This window comes from Petromyzon marinus, chromosome 15, assembly GCF_048934315.1.
Source record: "Petromyzon marinus isolate PM22_M1 ecotype Great Lakes invasive population chromosome 15, UKy_Petmar_22M1.pri1.0, whole genome shotgun sequence".
NCBI lineage: Eukaryota > Metazoa > Chordata > Hyperoartia > Petromyzontiformes > Petromyzontidae > Petromyzon > Petromyzon marinus.
Window position 1 is genome coordinate 9,950,045 of NC_133681.1, and position 24,526 is coordinate 9,974,570.

The 24,526-nt window shown below is 41.8% G+C and overlaps 1 protein-coding gene across 11 annotated transcripts in view; it reads right to left on the reverse strand.

Moving 5' to 3' along the window:
* Positions 1-24,526, reverse strand: part of LOC116942649 (adhesion G protein-coupled receptor B3) — a 153,706-nt gene that overhangs the window by 55,250 nt on the left and 73,930 nt on the right. For all 11 annotated transcript variants that reach the window (XM_032954825.2, XM_032954820.2, XM_032954828.2 and 8 more), the window contains exons 7-14: positions 21,268-21,432; positions 13,636-13,680; positions 12,577-12,678; positions 7,953-8,059; positions 6,434-6,628; positions 6,206-6,274; positions 5,399-5,507; positions 4,661-4,807 (exon numbers count right to left, since the gene is read on the reverse strand). In XM_032954825.2, the coding sequence (XP_032810716.2) occupies positions 4,661-4,807; positions 5,399-5,507; positions 6,206-6,274; positions 6,434-6,628; positions 7,953-8,059; positions 12,577-12,678; positions 13,636-13,680; positions 21,268-21,432 (939 nt within the window). The remainder of the gene's footprint in view (positions 1-4,660; positions 4,808-5,398; positions 5,508-6,205; positions 6,275-6,433; positions 6,629-7,952; positions 8,060-12,576; positions 12,679-13,635; positions 13,681-21,267; positions 21,433-24,526) is intronic.

The following is a 24,526-nucleotide window of genomic DNA, read 5'->3' on the forward strand; positions in this document are numbered from 1 at the left end:
AGCTTGACAATACAATACCTGGACCGACGAACAGGTCACACTTAAGGTGTTTAACATCGTTTATCGATTGAGCAGTACCTACCCATTTTAAATCATCTCTCTTTACTCCCCTCACTATTGAAATGTATTCATTATGGCGGTTGGGATTTAGACTTAAAATCTAAACAATTATTGGTAAGCATCTCACCAACAAGATGCTTTCTCCAACCATATTAATGTAATCTTCCACACGCTCCGACACGCAATTATTAACACCTTTAATTCCTGCCAGTCACTCCTGGCAGGAAGGTTAACTGCTCGGGAGGTCTCACTCTGCCCTCTTCCAGGAACAACTACTTCCATTGGCATTTATTGACACTTCTATTGACACGTCTATTGATACTTTCAGTCAACTTCCACTTGATAGGAGGTAACTCCTTCTCTGCTGTCCCCTGGATCGCTCTATCTTTGGTTGTGCACACTTAAGACGTCCTCCCCCTTATGCACGTTGTCTTATGCCTTTCCGTTGATTGACTTTCTTATTCCGTCCCATATTTGCTTTTCAATGTTATTGTATTATATTATCTTGTTTGCTTGGCTCCCTTATCTTTCATACAGATTCAGCAAAAAAAAACCTCCCTCCTCTAAACTGTTTGCAATAACCCTACTCGCTGGCCCTCATTTATATATACGATGAGCGAATAGAGCATCGTGACATGGATAATAATCTGCATCTTCGTTATCATCAGTAGCAGCAAAAGTGGTAACAGAAAAATCATATTTGTCATCATCGTTTTCATCATTCACACCATAATCAACATATTCATCATCCTTATCACTATAATCATGAACATAATTGCCATCATCATTATGATCATCATGAACATAATTGTCATCATCCTTATCACTGTCGTCATCATCATCATGAACACAATTGTCGTCATCGTAATCCTCATTCACATCTTCTTTATATTTTTATTCATGTGTGAGCTTGCATCCAATCTGATGCTTCCTGCATAGTTTTTAGCATCACAAACCTTCATCATTAGACCTCCTTTGCCAGTACCAAAATGTAATAATAGGGTTTTTCCCCTTTTTTCTGGCAACAAAACTGAAACCTTTTTACGAGGATTCATGTCTGCATTAACCACAATACTTGCAGTCAAAATGCAAACAAAAACATACTATGATAATATATGCATTGTCCTTGAAACTGATTGGTCCACACCAAGGGACAGCTTTCTTTTGAGCCTCGACCCAATTGGTGCTCGACCAGATGACGCCAAATTATTAACACAAACCTTGTTCTAAATTCAGCAACAAATTTTCGTAATCGTTTTGCATAACGGAAGCAACATGCATACACGTGAATTTGTGCAGAATAGACTGCTACGCCTGAACAAACTTCTGGCAGGGACTTGAACTTGTAGCCTTATGAGTGTGAAATGATGATTATATAATATAATTATCAAGCTAAAGCTATCTCAAATCCCCACTTTTCACAACCGTACAAAAATTGCTTTTCTCTCCCTTTTGTTTGAAATCAATAATTGCCCATTTGAACTCTGCATCACATGTCCACTTGAATATTTTTGAATGGATGAGTCTTTGCTTAAATTTTCACATAGGATTAGATTATATTGTAGCAAAATATTTAGTGATTCACATGTTAGTCATAGTCCTTGCAACAAAAGGATCCTGACAGTAACTAAGCGCATCAACACATGTACAGTGAATTATCTTCACGACACACGTCGCAAGTGGCCACCCTAATGGAGCGTCTGTTCCCTGCCATGGGAATGTGGAATTTCCTTCACTGGCTTGAGGCTAGCAATGTAGATAAGCGCTGCCCCATTGTGTGTTTGGGTATGGAGATACATTTTCTTAAAATTAGAAAAATCCACACACTGATCAACAACACTGCATTTCTCTTGAGGCAGTGTTGTTTGTGTGTTGAGTTATTTTTTTGTTAAATCTAGCTTGTGCACCACTGCCAATACGGCATCACCAACTAATTCGTTTGATTAGAATAGGTGTTTTTATACAATTTACTGAACACAGACCAAAATGCAAAGCAGACAGAGAGGACTGCACTCATTGCATGAACTCCAGAATTACAACTTTGGCAGTTGCAAGATAAGGGTGAGACGAGATTGAACAATGTCTAGAAAGTGACTGGGGCAATTAACTGAGCATAGCCTCATCAATCAACTAAACTGCTTTTGAATTCTATCCAGACTGAGCAAGGAGAGAATGTTATTAGCAGGAGGATGAGGGATGTACTTATAACCTATTAACCTATTTTTATTTTACCAGGTAAGGCCCACTGAACTATATATCTCTTTTTCAGAAGTGACCTGGCCACAAATGACAGCTCAATGTAGTGTCATGTGGAAATGTATAGCAGCCAAATACTCTAAAAGCATGCTTCTAAATGTGGATGGAAAAACCGGAGGACCCAGAGAAAAACCCAAGCAACCACTGGGAGAACATGTAAACTCTAAATATACGGGATCGAGCCCACCACCTCGTCAATACCAGGCGAGGTAGTTAACATCTCGCAACCACGGCACCATATGAGGTGGAGTAGGCTGACAGTTTTCCCGACGTCCACAATCCACCACCTCCAACAAGGTCCATGCTGCGACTCGTGCCTCCTATCACATCCTAACCAGGCCAGTGCAGCAGCTCCTCTCGGATGGTGGGGGGGAAGGGTGGGGTATCAGCAGAGCCGTCGTGTGGTGGGGGGGGGGGCACCATAACAGTGATCAGACTGCGAAGGGGCGTTAACTTGAATGAGAGACCAGAGGGACATTTGGCGATGCAGGGCTCGCCCCACACCCCGAGCGCAGGCCCCCGCTTCCACTGCACGCGCACGCGACCCCAGTTTGCATGGAGCAGGAGACGTTACGTATTAATTGTGAAGCTTATCACTTCATGATGGAGAGCTTAATGTAGATAGTAATTCCGCAAGTGCTCAAGTAGAAGATGTTCAAGCAACATTTGCGATTGAGATTCTACGTATAACGTTTCCATTACGTTACTAATTGGAACGGGTTTTGACATTTCTTTTCTTCGGTAGAAATATTATATATATAAAATACCCAAGGCCCAGGCTGGAAAATAACAAGCAATCAACACCATGGATATGAAAAGCAAGCGTTCCTATATTTAGTATCCTTCTTGAAACCTTTATAATTGTCTATTATTGTTCGTGCCCATGCTCTCATTTAGCTGCCATGCAAACTAAAATGCAGCATCAATCTTGCCATTGTGGCAGGAGGAAACTTCTTTTCTTATCTTGTGAAACACATTTCGTACGTGTTGTCTTCCAGACAAATGTTTTGAGATGTAATTCTCACCAAATTATAAAGGGATTAAAACCCAAAAGTATAAATTAAGTTAATAACTTAACATTACCCAACAGTTGGGTTATTGGGCCATGCCACTGCTTGGATATTTCATTTGTGGGTACCATTATTTGAGTCAGCCAAATAATGTGGGAAAGATGCTCAACTTGCAGTCATAGGTTCTGAGTTAAAGAGCACGTGTGAGTTTCACGTTTGCCATTGATCAAATGAGAACCACTTTGTTGGGATTCAGAAGTGGTTGCTCTAAGAAGAGGCAGCTTACCATCGTCGAAATGTTTAATTCCCACCACTAGTTCAAGTCTGCTGAAAGGGATGAATGCCACACCGTGTTCCTGTATCAGGGAACCAACTATTAATTGATCGTGTTATTGATTGGGAATGGACATATTAAAGTGGAATCAAATATTCCGCGGGATTCACCTCCGCTCTCTTTGAACCTCAATGCTACGTTCACCTTGACTGATGTGCACTCTATTTGGGCTGAAAACATTACATTTGGTGCGACTCTTGTCCATGCAGTGTGTGCACTACACGACTAATAACAGTTCGGATTCACCAAGCATCTAAAAAATGACCAAATATCAAGGCTGTGTGTATACTTAACCCTTTCCCATTTCGAAACGACTGCAAGTTGCAGGATGAGTCCAGTTCACCGCTAAATCTCAGAACATGCAAGCGGTCAGCATATATTTTATTTAGACAGGCACAGCGTCGTTGTTTTTAAAGACATTGTCCTCAATGCAGAGAACTGTAGCCACATGACCACACTCTATGATAGTTGGTGCCAAACTGGGCAACAAGCCCTCCCACATAGTATTGTGGGAGCCTTGGTAGCGATAACGTTGTTTTTTTTGTTTTTCTTCCGGTTCCATTCCAATGATGTACACGTTTCTATGACGTACACAGACGTCATCGGAATGAGAAAGGGTTAAGGGGAATGTGCACACTGTGCGGTTTTGGAAACTTGGGACATTTTTTTTCATTCAAATTATTTTACATTGGAGAGGGAGTTTGGGGATGAGAAGGGATTTGTGGAAGTGGAATCATTATCAAGTTAACATATCAGTTAGCAAGTGGATGGAACCGTTGGACCAACGTTGTCCCAACTTTGGCCCATCATTCCAGGCTTAAACTTGGACTTAAAGAGAGGGAGAATACTAGTGTATACAGTCGATGGAAGGGAGTTCTAGTCCAAGCGATCAGCAGCAGAGAAGGCAGCGGAGGTTGATGAGGCATTCTGACAGACGGCCTTGTGTGCCAGAGTGGAGGTCATGGGGTGCGGGGAGGCGCGCTTCAGGCAATGAGCTTACCTGACGTGAATGATGACAGGGTCGCTTTCGAGATGGTCACTTTGTCTTCGGTGTTGCGCGCCCACTCCACCATGCCTCTCCTCGCCTTCACCGGAAACGTTATGTCGGCCGTTTCCTCCATGATGAACAGCTTGCGGATACTGATAACTGTGAAGCGGGATTGGGCCGACAGCGTATCATTTGGTGTTCGAAGCCCTTGGCTAAATGCACACACATTTTAACGTGAACAGTCGGAGTGTTCAAACTAATCAAATGTTTTCATTTATTTCACCAGGCAAGGCACACTGAGCTCTGTAGCTCTTTTTTTCAGAAGAGACCTGAAAACAAATGATAGCTCAACAATGTGGCTTTTCACGTGGACATTTTTAGCAGCCAAACACTAAATGCATGTTTCTAAATGTGCCTTCCTATAATCAAATACCACAGTTCCTAATTGTTTTATTTTATACATAAATTATTTTACTTTATCCTTCTTTTTCATCATGTATCCATTTTTATCATTTAAGTGTTGATTTACTACGTTTCCACTGAACGACTGCTCACATATCAGCAATTTTAAAATGTTCCAAATGTATGCAATACATCAGTAACAAAGTGGTCTGTACTATAGCAAGTTGTCAACCTCATTGCAATTACTGCTCTTATGTTACTATCCAGGTTTCTATTCACGAGGCAGCATAATTAATTTCTAATCACGGGGTAGAAATAATGACAATAATAGATTTTTGCTGAACCTACCTATGTTTTCCGTGATGAGGTATGATGTATGCACTGACTTTATGCCAGCTCCCACAATATGAATGAAGTTCTCCACAATTTTCATTAAGTCCAATGACGCAGGATATAGCTGCAATGCAGACAATAAGATGTAAACATTCACACATTTGATAAATAACCACTTTTTTGCATTTTCTTATGGATTCATTCCCAATTAACTCATTTCACTCAAAGTCAGAGGTATGTCATGACGCCGCTGTCGATTTTCAAACACCGGTGGTCAATGTTCTTAGTGACAATGGGGTAGCAGTGGAAATTCAATGGAACAGCCAATTGCATGCAAAATGGTGTATTAAAATATTAAATCGTTGTGTCTGTGTGAGCAAAAATATTCCACTGAATAGTTTGCTTTAATATGAATATATAACAGAGTGCACATTCTTACGTGTTCAACTACACATAGAAACACAAACTAATATTTTGTATTAGAGCTCCCATTAGCACGGTTGGCTACATATGGTGTGAAAGAAGTTCAACATACATACAGAGCTCGAAAATTCTCATGATACCCATCCTGCCAATCGTGAATCCTACAGGAATTGTCCAGGGTAGGATAATATGAATGAAATATGATTCCTGCAGGAACCACTCTGCTCTAGTGTGTATATGTGCTGTATATGGATGGTGGATTTAGTCAAGTGACATAAATGCCCCCCCCCCCCTCCACTGATTAGGTGTCGAGAAACATTTAATTTACCGCAATCACATTTAAATGATCTTCTGATCATAAATTAAAAATATGTTTTATAAGCATTATTAAAAACACACCTGCTGTGCATCATCCCACTTTTCTTTGTGTTCTTCTGAAAGCAGGTTGCTAAAAATTTGAGCGTAGTTCTGAGAATAAAACAAAATATATACGGATTAGATTATCGGGAAGGGAAATATAACCTTGGAAACATTACGTTTTAAAATAAAATTCAATAATAATCATCCATAATGTGTGTATATACCTATACATATAAATATATACTTTTATATATAATTTAAGGTCACCTGGACATCCTCTGAAGATGGATTGTAACTGGCAGTCTTGAATGCCTCTGTAACGTTCTTTAAAATATCTACTGAGACGAGCAAGTCTCCGCTGTACATGTGCTTCAGGTGAGATGAATCAAAGAGATTTCTCATCACTTGTGCCATTCCTTCACTTGCCGATGGCCTGTGGCCTTTCGAAAGGTGTTCTTTCATCTGGTGCACAACAGAACGTGGAACACGGTTACACTTTTGGCAAACAAAATACTTTTGAAATTACAAAATCTAAATATATATTCGTCGGATGTGCATCAGATATCACACTGTTGCATTTACTAAATACATTGCACATGGATTTGGATGAAGTTACATGAAAGACCATTTTATGAAAGTACATTTTGACACAAATTGCATGCAAATGAGCATACATCCCAAAACAACCATAATATAGTTTTTTTGGGTTAGGTCACGTAAATATTATATATTTACGCGAAAGCCTACGTGTTAAACCATCCAAAAAGAAACCAAAACAAATATTAATATGTATACAGTGTTGGGACAAATACTCTTAGGGACCGCCTCTTAAACTTGGCACAAAACTCAGAGATGGTGGTACAGTCAGCACTCCACTTCGCTGGATTTGATTTCCCATTTCTGATATGAAAAGATTGTACCAGGCATTCATTATAGACTGAGCTGACCTAGGAAAGGCCAAGGACAGATTAACTCCTACTTGAAGACTCCCTCAGTGCATTAACCCCTACTTGAAGACTCCCTCATTATTTATAGCACACATACATGTAAGGACATAGAAAGGCAAAGATCCCCCCATAGCCGTAGAAGACTGTTGGGGCAGGTGTTGTTCGCGAGCACCTATGAAGGCCGGCACGGCACATGAGGGGGCAGTGTTTTTATACACCACACTAGGTACTCATTTGAGGCTGAGTCGACCGAGGGGAGGCCCAAGACCAGTTCAGATAATCGCCACTGATGTTGGCCGTGAACCCATATCGCTGGGTTCGTAGTGCAGTGCGCTAACTGCTGTAATACCGCTCCCCATTGTAAGGATATAAACACACGTGCAATCAAACGTGAAACCACATTACACACAAATGCAAATATGCACAACAATGTGCATGCATACCACAAAGATAAAAACAATCCCCAAATAGCCAGAACAGACTGTTGGGGCAAGTGCTGTCTTTAAAGATCAATATATTTGTTTCAGAAATCAAAGGTGGCTCAGATATTAGCTACTGATGTTGGCTGTTGGAGGGAATGAAACTCAAGGTGTATCAGGTATGTAACACAGTCCGCTAACCTCAACACTACCACTGCCGGTAACACCACAGCACACACCACGTTGCACATGTGCACACACCAACACAATACAACAAATTGCAATATCCTAACAAAAATTGGACTTGGTGGAGTCTAAATTGAAAATTGTTTATAATACCCCCATTGCAACAAACACAGACTTCAAATATTTCCTTTTCATTTAGCAAAATTTTTGTCCGAAAATAATTAGAGACTTTACCGTTTGCAAAAGCATGTTGAAATGATGCGACACGCAAAGTGAATAGCTTGGTGGCTCCCAGTATGCAAGCCCCCGGGAATCCAACGAGCATCTCCTCGTGATGATCCCTGCGCATGTAAACACACAGTCAAATGAGTCTGGAGAAAAAAAGCACGCCACAGGTAGACAGCAGAAATATGTTTTTTTGTTCAATTATGTTTTGTCAACACCTGTAAGAATGCATCATATGCTCAATGATGTTTTGGTATCTTCAAAATAGATATATGTATTAGGCCCATTGGTTTACTGCATTGCATGTATAGTGGTTCAACGTGCACATATTCGAGAACGGCTGCATGTCTGCGCTCGTCAGCCAGAAGAGGCGGTTGATGAGTATCATCATGGGAACGTCGAGAGCAGCCAAGGTGAGGATGACCGTTGGGGTAATTCCGTTGGGGTAAACAAGGGAGGAGGTGGACCGGAATTTCAAAAGACCGGTATCTGCCAATCATAGAGGGATATTCTGGAGAATGTTCTGGAAGGGGTCGCGAGGGATATATAAGACGGGCAAAACGAGCCCGAGGGGCAGTATGATGAAGACAGAAGACAAGAGAAGCTGAAGCCGGACCCGCCAATAGTTAGAGTATTTTTGGGCGAGAGTAGTCCTGTGTGGACCTGGGTAGGCTAGGATAGGGTCGCTAGAGGCAAGCACAGTCCGTACGTCGGCACGCTTGACCCCTGGGGCTACCCTGGTATCAACCCGCTGAGACAGTGAGACACGGGCCCCGTACAGACCAGGTGTAGGACGCTTAAGGCGCGAGCGCAGTTCGTATGTCGGCACGCTTAACGCTGCGGCTGCAGTGGTGTCAACCCGCTGAGACAGCAGCCGGGGGGGGTGAAAAGGAGGGTAGAGAATAGGATAGGGATGCGGCGAGTAATGGAGCGAACGAGCAGCGGTCAGCGGATCCTCGGCTTAACTAAACAAGTGTTAAATAAACAAATTGTAATAAAGTGGCCCGGACAGAAGACAAGAAATCGTCCGCCTTTATTTAGAACACTACACCTGTATTAACATGATTATGCGTGCTGTTGTAATGTAATGGTTAGCACATAGAGACAACCCGTTCGATCTCCTAGTACAGGGCATCTGAAACAATGACCAAGTTTCTTAGATGCCCCCCCCCCACGCATCCAGCAATATAAATGGGTCCCCCACAGTCGATCGGCTAGTCGCGTTGGGTGGGGTAAAGTGTGGGTACTCCCGCCTCTTCCAAGACGTTTGCCAAGTGTAGGCCAAAATACTCTCTAGAGGGGCACAATGTAGAGCCCCCTCTAGCGGAGGCCCTTCTTGCAGTAGTGATGTGAGCAAGGCATTTTAAGGTAGCACCTTTACATAATTTTTTTACTGTGGTTTTCCTAGAGAGAGATTGGCTCCGACCATGGAAATGTGGAATTACCAGCACTGGCTCGGGGCTGACAATGACGTTTATGCCAGCCCCAACAGCGAGACCCTTTGGTTTTTGCCTTTGATATATAGATTAGAGTGTAGGTGGTAAAGTGAAGCTTGCAATATAATTTCAAACATGCGTTTTGACCAGTGGTTCTTAACCTGAGGTGCATGGACCCCCTGGGGGTGCGAGTTGCCCTTTCTGGGGGTGCGAGACATGCCAGATTGTTTTTGAAGGTAAATCGTTGGAGCATGCATTAAGCACAGGCACGTAAGTATAACTACTTTGTTTCATCAAGCCTATGTATTTAATAACATTGTATTTATTTTACAATTCAGAACCTAAGGGATGCACGGCTGGAATAAAAGTTAATAGCTACTGGTTTAGACTATTTATATTATGTTGCTGCTATACAGTAAATGTCCAAAATATAAACCACTTTGTTGAGCTATCATTTGTGGCAGGTTGCTTTTGAAAAATAAGTGAATAACTCAGTGGGTTTTGCCTGGTAGGATGAAGATGGCTTAGTTTTATTTATGTTTTGGTAGCTAAAATGGTGACATTTTGGAAATTATACATATATATCATTTATCCCACGACTCGGTGAACACTGTCTAAAGAACACCTTTTTCTTGTGGAAAGGTGACTTCTATAAACAAAAGGAAGCAGCAGCAATGGACTGTCCTTTGTCTCCTGTGATGGCGAATTTGTAAATGGAAGATTTGAAACAAAAGCAATAGCTTCAAGCACACTAAAACCCTCTGCTTGGTTTATATATGTGGATGACACATTTGTGGCCTGGCCACATGGCAAATATACACTTAATGCATTTCTAAATCATCTCAACTCGCAAAACCCATCCACCCAGTTCATCATGGAAGTGGAAGCTGACAGAACTCTACCATTTCTGGATATTCTGCTCGGACGGGGTCTAAATGATAAAATAACACAGCGTTTACCGAAAGAAAAGGCACACTGACGTCTATCTGAATGCAGAGTCACACCATCACCCTGCACAGAAATCTGCTCTCATGAAGAAGCGCATTCATCAGGCTAAGAAAGTGTTAGATGGTGATAGTCTGTGAAGTGAAATTAAACATGTTAAAGAAGCGCTGCAATTGAACAGTTACAATGATGCACAAATCAACAGGGCATTTAATGCCAAAACCAAATCAAATAACACGGGTATTGAAACTGCCCAACTAATAAAAACTATTAAAATACCGTACATTGCGGGAGTAACTGATAAACTAGCCAGATGTTTGGAAAAACAAAACATCCGAGTCAGATTTGGCATGGTACATAAAATACATAAATTAATATCTGGTACAAAAGATGTATTACCGAAGCTATCAACAGAACGTGTGTACCGGATTAATTGCACTTGTTGCAAATGCTATGTTGGGCAAACAGAACGAATGATCAGCACGAGACTAAAATGACACCAAAGAAGAATTAAATACTCCCAAATACAACTGTCAGCAGTAGCAGAACATGTGTGCCAATAAGGACACTCAATTGATTTTGATCATGTTGAAGGTCTGTGCAAAACTAGTTACTACTGGACAAGACTAATTCGAGAATCTTATCGAAATTTAAATAAATAAAAATAATTTTTACCATTCGGATGGCTACCGACTTCGTGCTGCGTGGAAGCGAATCATCAAATAATACATTGTTTAAATGCATGCCTATACAGGTCACCATACTTCAATAGGGATTACCGTTGGTACAGCTATTTTAGTACGCACAATGCGCAGGAAGTACAAGGTCAATGGGCTCGCATCATGCACATGCATAATGTACGTTGACTCAATAACCTTTCTCCCACTTTGCGCAAGACGAGCGCACAAGGGTGGTCACCACATCTACGCCTCAATAAGAGGAACGAAACAGGTGCACTTCTCCACAAATCTGGCTGTCGCCTGATAAAGCTAATTGTAATTACTGGCGAAACGTCGTACTCATATTGTAAATGTTGTGGCTTGGCTCTCCAACACACTGGTGCGCTGTGCTAGTGATTTATTGGCATGTTATGTTTTCGTGACAGCCCATACGAGTTGGCTGTGTGTGGTGGTGGCGGGTTTAACGACACATTTATATAATTACGCGATTTAACCCTAAAAAAACCTCTTATGGATATAACATTTACATTGTAGTTTCACCCAATTAAGCAAATGCAGATAAACAAACAAACATTAAGCTGGGAAATGTATTCACAGAAAAGTTATTACATGCAGAATGTTGACTATTTTATTACTTTGTATTCTTTGTTTGTTGCTGCATTTTTCGTCGTTGCTGTTGTTTTTTTACGATGACGAAAGTTGCGTTTATTAGTTACGTACTCATCCGGCAATAAATTGTTTCATTGTTTTAACAGTGCCTCAATGTAAATTTCAGGGTTTATCCTCTAACATAATCGTATCAACAGCTGCCTTGCCACAGATATTTTCCCTGCCATGGGGATGAGGATTTCCACCACTGGCTCAGATAAACTAACAGCGAAGATTAGCGCTGCCCAATTAATCGTTTGAAGCACAGAGACACTATGAATGACATTTTTGACCATCACAGCTATGACTTAATCGTTAGCCATAATTAAAGCAAGGACCATAAGCCAGTACAAGTCTGCTCCATAACCCAGTTTCTTTGTAATAATTAGCATAAAGGATTTCTGGTCACAAGGTTAATTACAATGTTTTACCTTTCAACTAATAAAATATAAATAAACCTAAGCGATGACTTGAAGGTGTCTTAGATGGCGGAGTGAAAATAGTACTCAATACATCAGTCAATTGATTAAATGTCATCTCCTTCAAGCTATTTAACAAGACCCCTTACCAAACTAATTATTTATGTTACATTCAATGGTAAGATAAATAAATAATTCATACGTCGCGCACATTGAAACAAAAATTATGCCCACTGTTTGTTCAAATAAAATTCGGTTGTAGACTTCAATGACAACACAAGGGCAAGACAAACCAGTAACATTAAATTTTCTGTGTCAACTTAAGCCCAAGTACTTTGACAGCAGAACAAAAATAACGTGAAGACGACAGTCTTTGCAAATTGCCACTTTCACGGAGCTGGTACAATGATTACAGCATCAGTGTTTGCGACATAGCAAGCCAACGTAATCTGGGCACTCTGGTGGAGTGCGCGCGGTACTTTAATTAAATAATCACCCTCCTCACCAGAAGCGTTGGGTGGGCAGCGATTGATGGCGGTTTCTCCGGCTGATATTTGTTTCCACGTCAGCCCAATGTGGACATCCTGGTCGCAAAATTCATGTAAAGCTGCGGGGTGTGGGGGGGGGGGAGCATAAAAAGCACAACTGTCACAGATATTTTCAACTGAAATTATTTCATATGATATCTCCTCCCTCCCAATCCACACCACACACACATACACACCAATTAGCCCACAATTATTAACAAGAAATGCGTACGTTTCATTGACCGGCTGAATTTGTCCTGCCAAACTGGCTTTCACCCACTGTCATATGAAATGTCAAATGAAGTTATTATCTGGTTTGTAGTAGCATTGAACACCCACTCTTGTATGCGATTATGGTTTCATTTCTCACACATTAAGCCATGGGATGCTGCTGTGGTGTAATTGTTAGCACAGCGGGCTTGCAATCTCCTGCCGTGGCAGTTGGAACAACGGGGTCCGCATGTCTTAAAATCACCGTGCCTCTGTTCACCGAACAGCATGAATGGTTTCACCACAATTAGTTGATCGGCAGGTAGCATGAGGTGGGGTAAAGTGTGGGTACTCTCATCTATTCCAAGGTCTGGCCAGTATCGAATCATCGGCAAAAAATACACGTGGAGGCCCGAAAATGGCACGAACACGTAGCCGTAGGGTTGAACCGTTACGTTCGACTTAACTTGAGATCATGCGTGTTTAAGTATCAACGTAAATCAAGCTGTACTTTTACGTTCGATTCAATGTGTTGACAGTATACATCTGTATTGAAGATGCATGTTTTAAAAGCTTTGCCAAGCAATGTCAAAACAACCCTTTGTTTTTACGGAGCATTATACTTTCATGATGTAAAATGAGACAATTATTTGATGTATTTACTTTCACTCCCTTGTTAACAGGAGATGGCCACTCTTATATTTATCGTCTTTATTCTGTGCAGTGTCAAACAAAGACAAATACCCCCCCCCCCCCCCCCCACCATTGAATACATTTTTATACATATACTGTATATACACACACATACACTTAAAATTAATATCCACCTGTGCATTTTCGACCGTTGCATTTTCTTAACTCTTCTATAGAGCCTGTAACAAAATGAATAAAACATTATGACAAATGTTGACTGCTTGCGCACGATAGGGAATGTATTCACAAATGTGTTTTTTTACAAAGCCTAAAGATGACGAAAGGCTGCATAGACGAAGTGTAATTCATTCACCTGTAGAGTGGCACGCTGGTCATTGATTATAGCTCTCTGTTCATTTGTAAACGTGGACTACCTTTTTTTTTAGAGCCACGTTATTTTGAAATATGAGAGAGACCTCAACACAAGGAGCGAACATCTATAAAGTATGAAAAGTAAGAATATGTTTTACCCTTTCTGGCAATAAAATAGGTGTTATGGTGTTCAAATTCCGAATAGATACCTTTTTTCAAGAAATCAAGTCTGCATTCTATGTAATAATTTTAAGCTTTGAGGTTTTTAAAATATATTTTTTGTTCCAATTGTAATGGGACAATTCTGGTGGCAGTCTGTTGGGTAAATGCAAGGATGGCAGCAGTGCGAGGAAATGTACAGTGAGGGAAAAAAGTATTTGATCCCCTGCTAATTTTGTACGTTTGCCCACTGACAAAGAAATGATCAGTCTATAATTTTAATGGTAGGTTTATTTGAACAGTGAGAGACAAAATAACAACAACAAAATCCAGAAAAACGCATGTCAAAGATGTTATACATTTATTTGCATTTTAATGAGGGAAATTAGTATTTGACCCCCTCTCAATCAGAAAGATTTCTGGCTCCCAGGTGTCTTTTATACAGGTAACAAGCTGAGATTATGAGCACTCCCTTTAAGAGTGTGCAATCAATCATTCAATCAGAATCCAAACTCTCCACCATGGCCAAGACCAAAGAGCTCTCCAAGGATGGCAGGGACAAGATTGTAGACCTACAAAAGGCTGGAATGGGCTACAAGACCATTGCCAAGCAGCTTGGTGAGAAGGTGACACCAGTTGGTGCGATTATTCACAAATTGGAAGAAACACAAAAGAACTGTCAATCTCCCTCGGCGTGGAGCTCCATGCAAGATCTCACCTCGTGGAGTTGCAATAATCATGAGAACGGTGAGGAATCAGTCCAGAACTACACGGGAGGATCTTGTCAATGATTTCAAGGGACCATAGTCACCAATAAAACAATTGGTAACACACTACGCCTGCTCAAGAAAGCACATATACATGCCCGTCTGAAGTTTACCAATGAACATCTGAATTATTCAGAGGACAACTGGGTGAAAGTGTTGTGGTCAGATGAGACCAAAATGGAGCTCTTTGGCATCAACTCAACTCGCCGTGTTTGGAGGAGGAGGAATGCTGCCTATGACCCCAAGTACACCATCCCCACTGTCAAACATGGAGGTGGAAACATTATGCTTTGGGGGTGTTTTTCTGATAAGGGGACAGAACAACTTCACCGCATCAAAGGGACGATGGACGGGGCCATGTACCGCCAAATCTTGGGTGAGAACCTCCTTCCCTCAGCCAGAGCATTGAAAATGGGTCGTGGATGGGTATTCCAGCATGACAAGGACCCAAAACACACGGCCAACGCAACAAAGGAGTGGCTTTTCGCTCCAGCGCTGTCCTCCAGACAGTCTTGTCCCTTCACCTGATGAAGGGCGCTTGTGTTGTGGCCGCAACGTCGTGAGAATTTTATTGTGTTATTTTATTTTATCAATTTATTATTTTATTCTCATTCTACGTGACTTTACCGAAAGAGCCAAAGAAGAAAAAGGAGTGGCTCAAGAATAATCACATTAATGTCATGGAGTGGCCTAGCCAGTCTCCAGACCTTAATCCCATAGAAAATCTGTGGAGGAGCTGAAGGTTCGAGTTGCCAAATGTCAGCCTCGAAACCTTAATGACTTGGAGAAGATCTGCAAAGAGGAGTGGGACAAAATCCCTCCTGAGATGTGTGCAAACCTGATGGCCAACTACAAGAAACGTCCGACCTCTGTGATTGCCAAAAAGGGTTATGCCACCAAGTACTAAGTCATGTTTTGCAGAGGGTTCAAGTACTTATTTCCCTCAATAAAATTCAAATCAATTTATAACATTTTAGACATGCGTTTTTCCGGATTTGTTGTTGTTATTCTGTCTCTCACTGTTCAAATAAACCTACCATTAAAATTTTAGACTAATCATTTGGGCAAACGTACAAAATCAGCAGGGGATCAAATACTTTTTTTCCCTCACTGTATGTATGTTGGAACTTCTTTTGCACCGTATTTCACCAACCGTGCTAATCGGAGGTCTACAATAGCAGTACAGTGCTGTCATTTCTCAAGGTCAAAGATCCCTGATATGTGTTAATTTTAAGAAAGCAATGTTAATAAATACATTACATGTTACTTTGATAATACAAAACCTGGGATTATGTTTATTCTGAAAAATGGTAAGTAATCACTAAACAGATTCAAAATAATCATTAGTATTGTTATGGAGAATTTAAATGAAAAAAACATTGATAAGCAAAGTCTTCTTCAAATAAAATATGTATTATCCTCGCAGTAATGCCCATCTGTTACTAAATAAATGCAGAGTCATTGAATAATATCATGGACGGAGCTAAATGTAATGGCCAGATTGCTGACGTCTTCGAGAAAGGAGGTGGCACACAGAGAGACTATAACTAAACTTTCATCTTCCGGCTTCAACATGTTGACACGTTTTAAAGAGCAGAAGAGGCATACATCGCAGCCTCAATTCAATTTTAAAGACCACTTATTTGTGATTTGGAATGTTCCAGCAGATATCATATTTTAGCAATGTTTCTGAAGGGTATATTTTGCCTCTTATCCCACAATTTGCCTGCTTTGACCTTACTGTGCTGTCACACTCATTGCAGAATTTTAATCCAAAGCCTATACTGCGGTAGCCTTTTCCCACAGTTTTTGGCATCATACGCATGTCAGGATAAACATTCTCAACGGTGTTCATATTCCCTGCGAAAGTCTTTGTGTTTCTCACCCTGGCTGGAAGGCACGATGTTAAATTTAGTCTTCATTTGTTGATGATCGTTTGTAAATGTAAGCCAGGCAGATGGAAATGCCATGAAGGTATCAAAGAGCAGTGCTTATTACACGGTGTTGTAACAATAATGATAATCCCATAATACAGGTATTTTTTGTGTACTCTTTATTTTAAAATAGTACCTGTTCTTGCATTGGAATGACATAACAACACTTGAAATGAAAATGCCAAATTTATTAAAATGGCATTTCTGTTTATTTGATACTACCATAACTTTAAATAGACAAACCCTACAATCAATCTTGGCATATATACATTAAACAAATTATTATCTTTGGCAACGTGCATATACAATTTATTAGTGTGAATATATGATCATTTTTATCGATGGTATATTAAAATCCCAGATTTAAGCATTTACTCAGTATATAATAAATGTGTCTAACCTGCTTTAAATCATGAAATACCTATACCCAAACTGTTGCATATAATTGCATAGTATTTGTCCAAACGCATCCTTATAGCATTTTGGGACAGTTTCATTCTATTTAATGATTTTGTACAGCTGTAAATAGCCTCCCGAGGTGCTGGATTGATGGAATCGGGGGATGTAATTGAAATATCTGATTCTCTAGACACAAGGCCACATTGCTCATGAAAATGAGTCCATTAAATTTTGCACGTCGTGCGATCATTACTCATGCAGTCGTGCTGGCTGGTGCAGCTTTCGCCAGTGCAGACATCCGTGACTTATCCGCTGCACATGGCTATCCCTCGGCTTAGGGGCAGGACGTTGAGCTTACAAACGGTGATCCATACAAATGCGGAGTATTACCGAACAGGGAGGGATGACTTAGCAATATGCGTGACAAGTTACAATGTGTACACTCACTTGCTATAGCCTATTGTAATCAAGGTTCTCCCATGCACGTGTGAGAAGTGGGAGAGTGCTCATGTAGCCCATTTGTGGCCCTGAGCCTGTGGTGGGAATTCCATATTCGTATTGTCGGGATGAGTAGAATTAACAACTGTTTTCATCCAAAAGAAAAATGGGACTTATTTTTTATTGTATCTTGCCCTGTAAGTACGATGTTCCAAGTCAATCTCCAATGAGGATTGTAAACTCGGAACCTTCCTATAGTGAGTCAAGCACTCTAACCGCAGTGGTCACCCATTACTTCTGAAATATTGTGCGGAGCATTGAAGGGGCTTATTTGCATAGCAAAAGTTGTGATAAATGTGCCATCTGCCCTAAAGGGTGTGAGCCATATGATATCCATAGCCAGTAGAATTGCACCAAAGCACCAGCTTAATTAAACACATTTTTATTCCTTTCCCTAAATTATTATGGAAATAAGTAGTCTTGCTGCCATTAATGTTAACCCGCAATGATATACAGTGAAATATATTCTCGTTGAAGCTGTTAAACCGGCATATATTTACATTTTGTTTGGTAATAAATGATGTTGCTGCACTGTAGAAATCGCTCCTTAATTTGCATTTAGCACGGGATGAGCAACTTTATATAAAAAAAAAAAATTCCCCGAATGTTATGAACATCTAAGAAAAAATCCACATCGAGATTGCCTGATTAAATTCCAACAAATGTATTTCAAATATCCCGGGGTGAGTGGGGCGACGGTGTATTACACCAGAGGATTCAACAAATAACCTCCTGCACCTGTTAATTAATATATAATGCGAATACATCATGCAGCAGGTGACTAAATTAGCCATGACATTGCCACGCATCGTCCTTCTCTTGCAAATATTTAGCTTAGTACAACGCCGAATATCCAACTCATATAGGCAGATATGTGAACAGATCGGATATGTGAACATCTAAGGAAAATTATGGTTATGCCATCGTGCACGAGTACTGCACTGGGTGTGAGTGGTTAATTGGTGATGGCAGATATGTGATGTTGCACCCGCAGGATTTCTTCAACACACAATAACTTGTTAAGATATGGCTGTAATGCCTGTTGAATAATTTGCAGGTAATGTTCCAATATTGGGATGTTTGGTCAATACCAGTGGCATTTTCTTTTTGCCTAGGGAGGAAATCAGAGAGCCGTGTAGAACAGGGGGGGGGGGGACATTCAAACTCCACACCCGAGTCAGGAATCGAACCTAGGACCTTTTTTTGCTGTGAGGAAGGAGCAATACTATTGCGCTATCTAATTAAAAGATATCGAAGAGTGTGTCTGATTTCAACAACAGCCTAGTGGGTTGGGTGAGGCAGTTATTGAAATAAGTGGTTTGATTCCAATGACCTGGACACTTTAGGAATTATCTTTTTGAAGCTGCGTTGGCTCTGGATGAAAACAAATGTGAGATGGAATTATTCAGTAAATTATAAAGACCTGCACAGCAATGTAAAGATCATAGACACTCGGTGATATGTGATTCTTAGTTTGTAGCATGCTTCTTTCCTGTATAGTTTTAAGGCATCTATGTGTGTGGATGTCTGTGTGGATTAATAGTGAGTGGCACTGTAGTTAGAGGGTTTGACACACAATGAGAACTTGTTAAGTTCAAACCCGGCTTACTATTCCTCCTGTGTTTATAAATAGACTACCACCTTGCATGTTGCTGTTAATATTCATTGTTATGAGTATACTGGCCTCCAGCAGAACAAAGATGGACACTACATCACACATTTAGATGTATTTCTGTGGCCATCTGGAAAGCTCTTGCTTCTGATATTAGGAAGCCACTGGAGCTATGCACCTTTAAGTGGAGATTGAAAACTCTTTTTTATAATGTTTTTGTTTAGTTTCTTGTCCTTCCCCCGCACCTCCGATAAGCACGGTTGGCTACGTACATTGCGAAAGAAGTTCAATGGACATACATACGACAGAGATAAGAGGAACACTCGAGCTTACTTGAGCAGAGACAATTTGACAATTGACTTTGACTTGCCATTGTACGTATACATCTTGGGAAGTTATTTTCATTTCCTCTTAGGATTCTGAACGATTTTAATGAACTTAACATGTGGGTTATTTCTACGAAAACAGAACACTCCACCACACGCTTTGATTTGCATTAGGTAGTTCTTGAAGACCGAATGCTCCGGAAGTGAATTCCCTAATTAATGTTCCTTTAAAAATCGTATTCATTATTAAACGAATGCCCATGGCCACGATGCTCAATACTGGTTTTCTGATTATTGGACGTACAAAATTAAACCCTAAGATTCTTCAAGGTGCCTTAGTCTCGCTTTGTGAGCCAGGGGTATTAACATGAAGCCCTAAAAATCATAAAAGTATCTTAATATGTGTGTCATTGCATCATCAGCTATGTGCATGTGTGAACATTATACATATATGCATATGTGTGGTTATTTAGACTGCTCATATCATACTCGTTGATGTATATAATACTTTCCTGCTGCAAAACTCAGTCATTATTTCTATGAGTAATAAATGATTAGTTTCCTAGTACATACAATATATTTTTTCTGAGACTTCTGGATGGGATTCCTCTGCCAGTCTTATTTTCTGTCTCTGTCATGCGCTATAATTTAATCTTGGTCTCTAATGGCTCCTATTCATGATTTACCCATCACCTATTTCACGTTTCCACGTTCATGCTTGTTAAAACATTTATTATTATTTTTTTTTACATTCTCCACCTATTTAGTTTCTCATTATTTTCCCAATTGTTTACATAGAGTTATCTGTGGCCTATATATATTGTCTAGCATGTCCATCCCTCTTCATATATCTTCCCACTCTCAGTACCACCATCTGTTAGAATGTTAGTTATGTATTTGTGTATTGTTCTGATGATGTTACAATTGAAAAAGGAATAACAATCTCTGTCGGACAGTGTGTAGTTATGTGCACTGTCAATTGATATTCTACAGAGAAAGGTGCAACTTAGCGATGTACAAGATTACAATTATTTGTTTGTGTAACTATACACGTGTTTGCGATGTAGTGTATGTATCCATAATATACGGCGTTTTTTTTTTAAGCATATACAGTAGCAATATCGGTTGTTCTTAACTCCCGGGTTATTCCCTCCTATTTGTCGAATGCTACTTATGGGGATTTTTATATAGATATTTCTTAAATGCTATCGATAGCAGGGAATTGATTTCCCAGGTGGATTAACCAGACGTTATTAGCTGTCACTAGGCCACATAGTTATGAAGCCCATTATGATACAAAAATGGTGTCTGTGGTCAATGGCAGTGGTATCTCAATAATACCGTAATACTAAAATAAAATTAAAAGATACATAAAATATCGAACAAACACTGATAAGTTCATAGAGCATTGAGAGATGGAAGCTTGGAATAACACTGATATACAGAAAAAGGAACACATGGATAACAGAACATAAACCGTGCAATAATATCAACGCGGTCTTGGGGAAGACACATCACTGGAAGGGATGATGGCCAATGGTCAAGAATAACGATGGAGTTGCAGCCAGGGAATGGAACGCGTCTGAGAGGACATCTGTATGAGGAGATGGAGCGATGGAATCAACTCGTGTGCAGGTTCCAGGTGGATCATTATAACAGGGCATGATTAAAAGAGGCAGCGACAGCTCGGAGAGACCTTCATTCAGCACTGGATTGACCATGGTGAATGCAGAAAAAGAAGAATATAAAAATATCTTACTTGGGCAGTCAGCATTATAGCAAGGGCGCTCTTCAGACACACTGCCTCTGCAGTCGGAGCCCCCAAACGAAGGCTCCATGCAATCCCGGGTCCTTTGCTGCGTGCCATTGGAACAGGTCACCGAGCAGGGACTCCAACTCGTCCACTTGGACCAGTGTCCATCCACTGCAAAAAAAAAAGCGAGGTGGAATTAAGATTATTACACTTTTCAGACACGATTCAACTTCACGTACGGCAAGTGCAGTTTGCTCAATCGATTAATTTGGGTTTTCGTTTATATACGGGCACCATTAATGGCAATAAAATCGCCTCAAGATGCTGCACCAGAAAAAATAAAACATCTACGGATGTATACACAAGAATAAAAGTGTACAAAACATAAGATAATAACTTTTAGGAAAAAATACGAATACATTTTTAAAGCTCGTCATCGTACTATACATATGTAGCGAGATAGAATGGATCACTACAGCACGTAGCGCTGGGTACAATAGAATAAGGAAATATGGGTGTAGCAGCGAGCACAGCATGTAATACCATGCAGTGGGTCGCTAATGTGCGTGGTGTTGGCTGCTGGCAGAGAGGGGCATATGATGGGCGGGAAACTGCTCCCGCCAAATTTGAGACGCTGCCGATTTCACACTCAGAGATGCCCACCCTTGGGAAGCGTGGCCTGTGAGGCCAAGTTTCAAAGGGATGCCGCGCCAAGCAGGGACAGTTCATCGCACCTCCACCGTCTACCACCCTGCCGACCTCAGCTCCTCCGAGCCCAAAGGAATCCAGCACTTGACGACCACGGAACCACCCGTTAAGCCGTCGGAAAGCCATCCAAGGAGGAGGGAGTGGCCGGCACCAACTTCTTCTCCCCCCCCATCTATTATCCGGGACGGGCCGCGCCCATTAGGCCATCTTCCAGTCATCCCTGGGGCACCCGGGAAACGCGCCCTTGTCCCACCCGGGGGCCCGGCAACGAGGAACCGTTCGAGAACTGTGCGGTTTAAAGGACCGCCCCAGTCATCCTATTTATCCCACCACCATCTGGCAAGAGGTCACGGACACGAACCGGGCTGTGTGTTGCTGGTTGAACTGGGTCCTTCCTGGGTCCGTGGGCTGTGGCGGGACAGCGTTTGTCAGGTATTGTTTATTGTCCGGGGGTGGGTTATTATGGTGCGTCGCAAATTTTTTCGTTGGTTGTTGTGTTGACTCGCGAGGGGGCTAACGGTTGTTGTTGTGTTGACTCGCGAGGGGGGCTTATGGTTGTCGTTGTTGTGTTGACTCGTGCAAAGGTGTTGACCAGTTGTCATGTCAGAATTGCATGTAATACCACGCAGTGAGTCGCTAGGGTGTGCGGTGCTGGCTGCTGGCAGAGAGGGGTAAATGAGTCCTACAGACAGAGCATGGTATAGCAGCTATCCCGCCATCACAGCAGGTAATGCCACGTAGTGGGTCAATAGGGGGCGTGGTACTGGCTGCTGGTGGAGACGGGCATGTGGGGATACATCACCCCGGCCGGCTGGCAAAGCACGTGATGGGCCGGGGTGAAGGATGTAGGGCAAAGGTGACCGAAGGGACAAAGAGAGCATGGCCCAGGACCTTCTGGAGGGTTCCAGGAGGGGGCGTGGTTAAAGGCGGAGCCTGGTAGGTGGCACATGGAGGTCGGCCCAGGACCTCCTGGAAAGTTATATAAGGGGGCGTGGCCGAGGGCAGAGCCAGGCCACGCTGATGGGTATAAAAGGCAAGCCCCGAGGCTGAATCGGGGCTGTCTACAGGTGGAATGGAACCCGAGGTGCTACGTTTTCGTCTCCGTCTCTGGCGTCGTGGGTCAGACGGCATGTTGGCTGCTCTCACCCATAATTAGTTATCCCGTGTGTGAACAGTGTGTAAGATATGAAGTGTAGAATAAACGTTGTTGCCTCCTAAAATAGTGTCTCAGAAGTGACTCACTATACATATAACAGCAGCAGCATCTGAAGCACTGTGTAGAAAGATGGCAATAAATGTGTAGTGACATCGCGGATGTCACTGTGTGGTGCTGGCCCTAGAGGGGCACAGCGTGCGATGTACTCACATCGTGGACATCACGTATGAAGCAACATCGTGAATGTCACTGAGTAACGCCGGCTCTCGCAAGGCACGGCGTGCGATGCATTGTCATCGCGGACACCCCGTAGGTGAGTGTAGTACTGGCCCTAGAGGGGGCTCGGTGAGCGCTGGAAAAGCGCAGTGGCACAACGCGTGGCATGCAGTGCTGACTCCTACAGGAAGGAGTGTGAGAGTGTCAGCCATGGGATGAGGTTACCCTAGGCCATGGCACTCTGGTTGACCCTGGAAGGCACGTGACCAGTAAGATCTACACAGGGGCCCCAGGTGGGGGCTAGGGGGTGGTCACGGAGATCCTACGGGAAGGGTCAAGAAACGACAAGAGGTTTCTCGAAGGTGGTCGTGGCCAAGAGCGGGCCCAGACACGACCCAGGAGCATACAAACCGGGGTCCCTACAGGGACCGGGGTTCAGCGTTGCTGTCATCATCTGAAGATCGACGTTCTACGTCCAAGAAGAAGTCACCAACACGTGGATGAGGACCCAAGCTAGGGTCCTGTCCGTTGTAACTACTCCCAGTAACTAGCGTAGTTAGCCTGGTTGTCCACAACCATAGGTTATCTGGTAAAGGGGCAATAACCCCTTGTGTTATGTGTTGATAAATATGTGTTGCCGCCCAAGAAGTACATATGTGACTCAGTTGAATCCACTACAAATGCATTGATACATTAGAGGCAATCAATAGTCACGTGGATAGAAACTTAAAACAAGTGGTAACAGATTCTGTACATTATGGTCAGGTCCCACTGTGTTTTGGCACATGACACGTGACATTTCTTCTCCGTGGGCCTTCATTTGCAGAAGACATGGTTTCTCAATGAGATCATACCTCGGTGTTAATCAGTCAATGTTTAGTTGTTACATGGAAGTCCCATTGAGCCACTGACCCAGCTAGTTTGCAAGCAAGATCTGTGGTGCTTCAGCACAGAACAAGAACAAAAATGTAATCCATATGGGGAAACAGGCAACAACGGAATAGAAAGTGTTGTAGGTGTATGCAAAAATAATGTTTTTTTATTGTAATAAAAAAAACAGAATACGGAGTAGATTTGAAAAAGAGGGAAAAAACTGCAGATAATGTGTAACAATCTCGGCACAATATAGCCTCAAAATTAGGAATCGATCGGGGGGGGGGGAGTCTGGGCAAAAAATATGTTTAA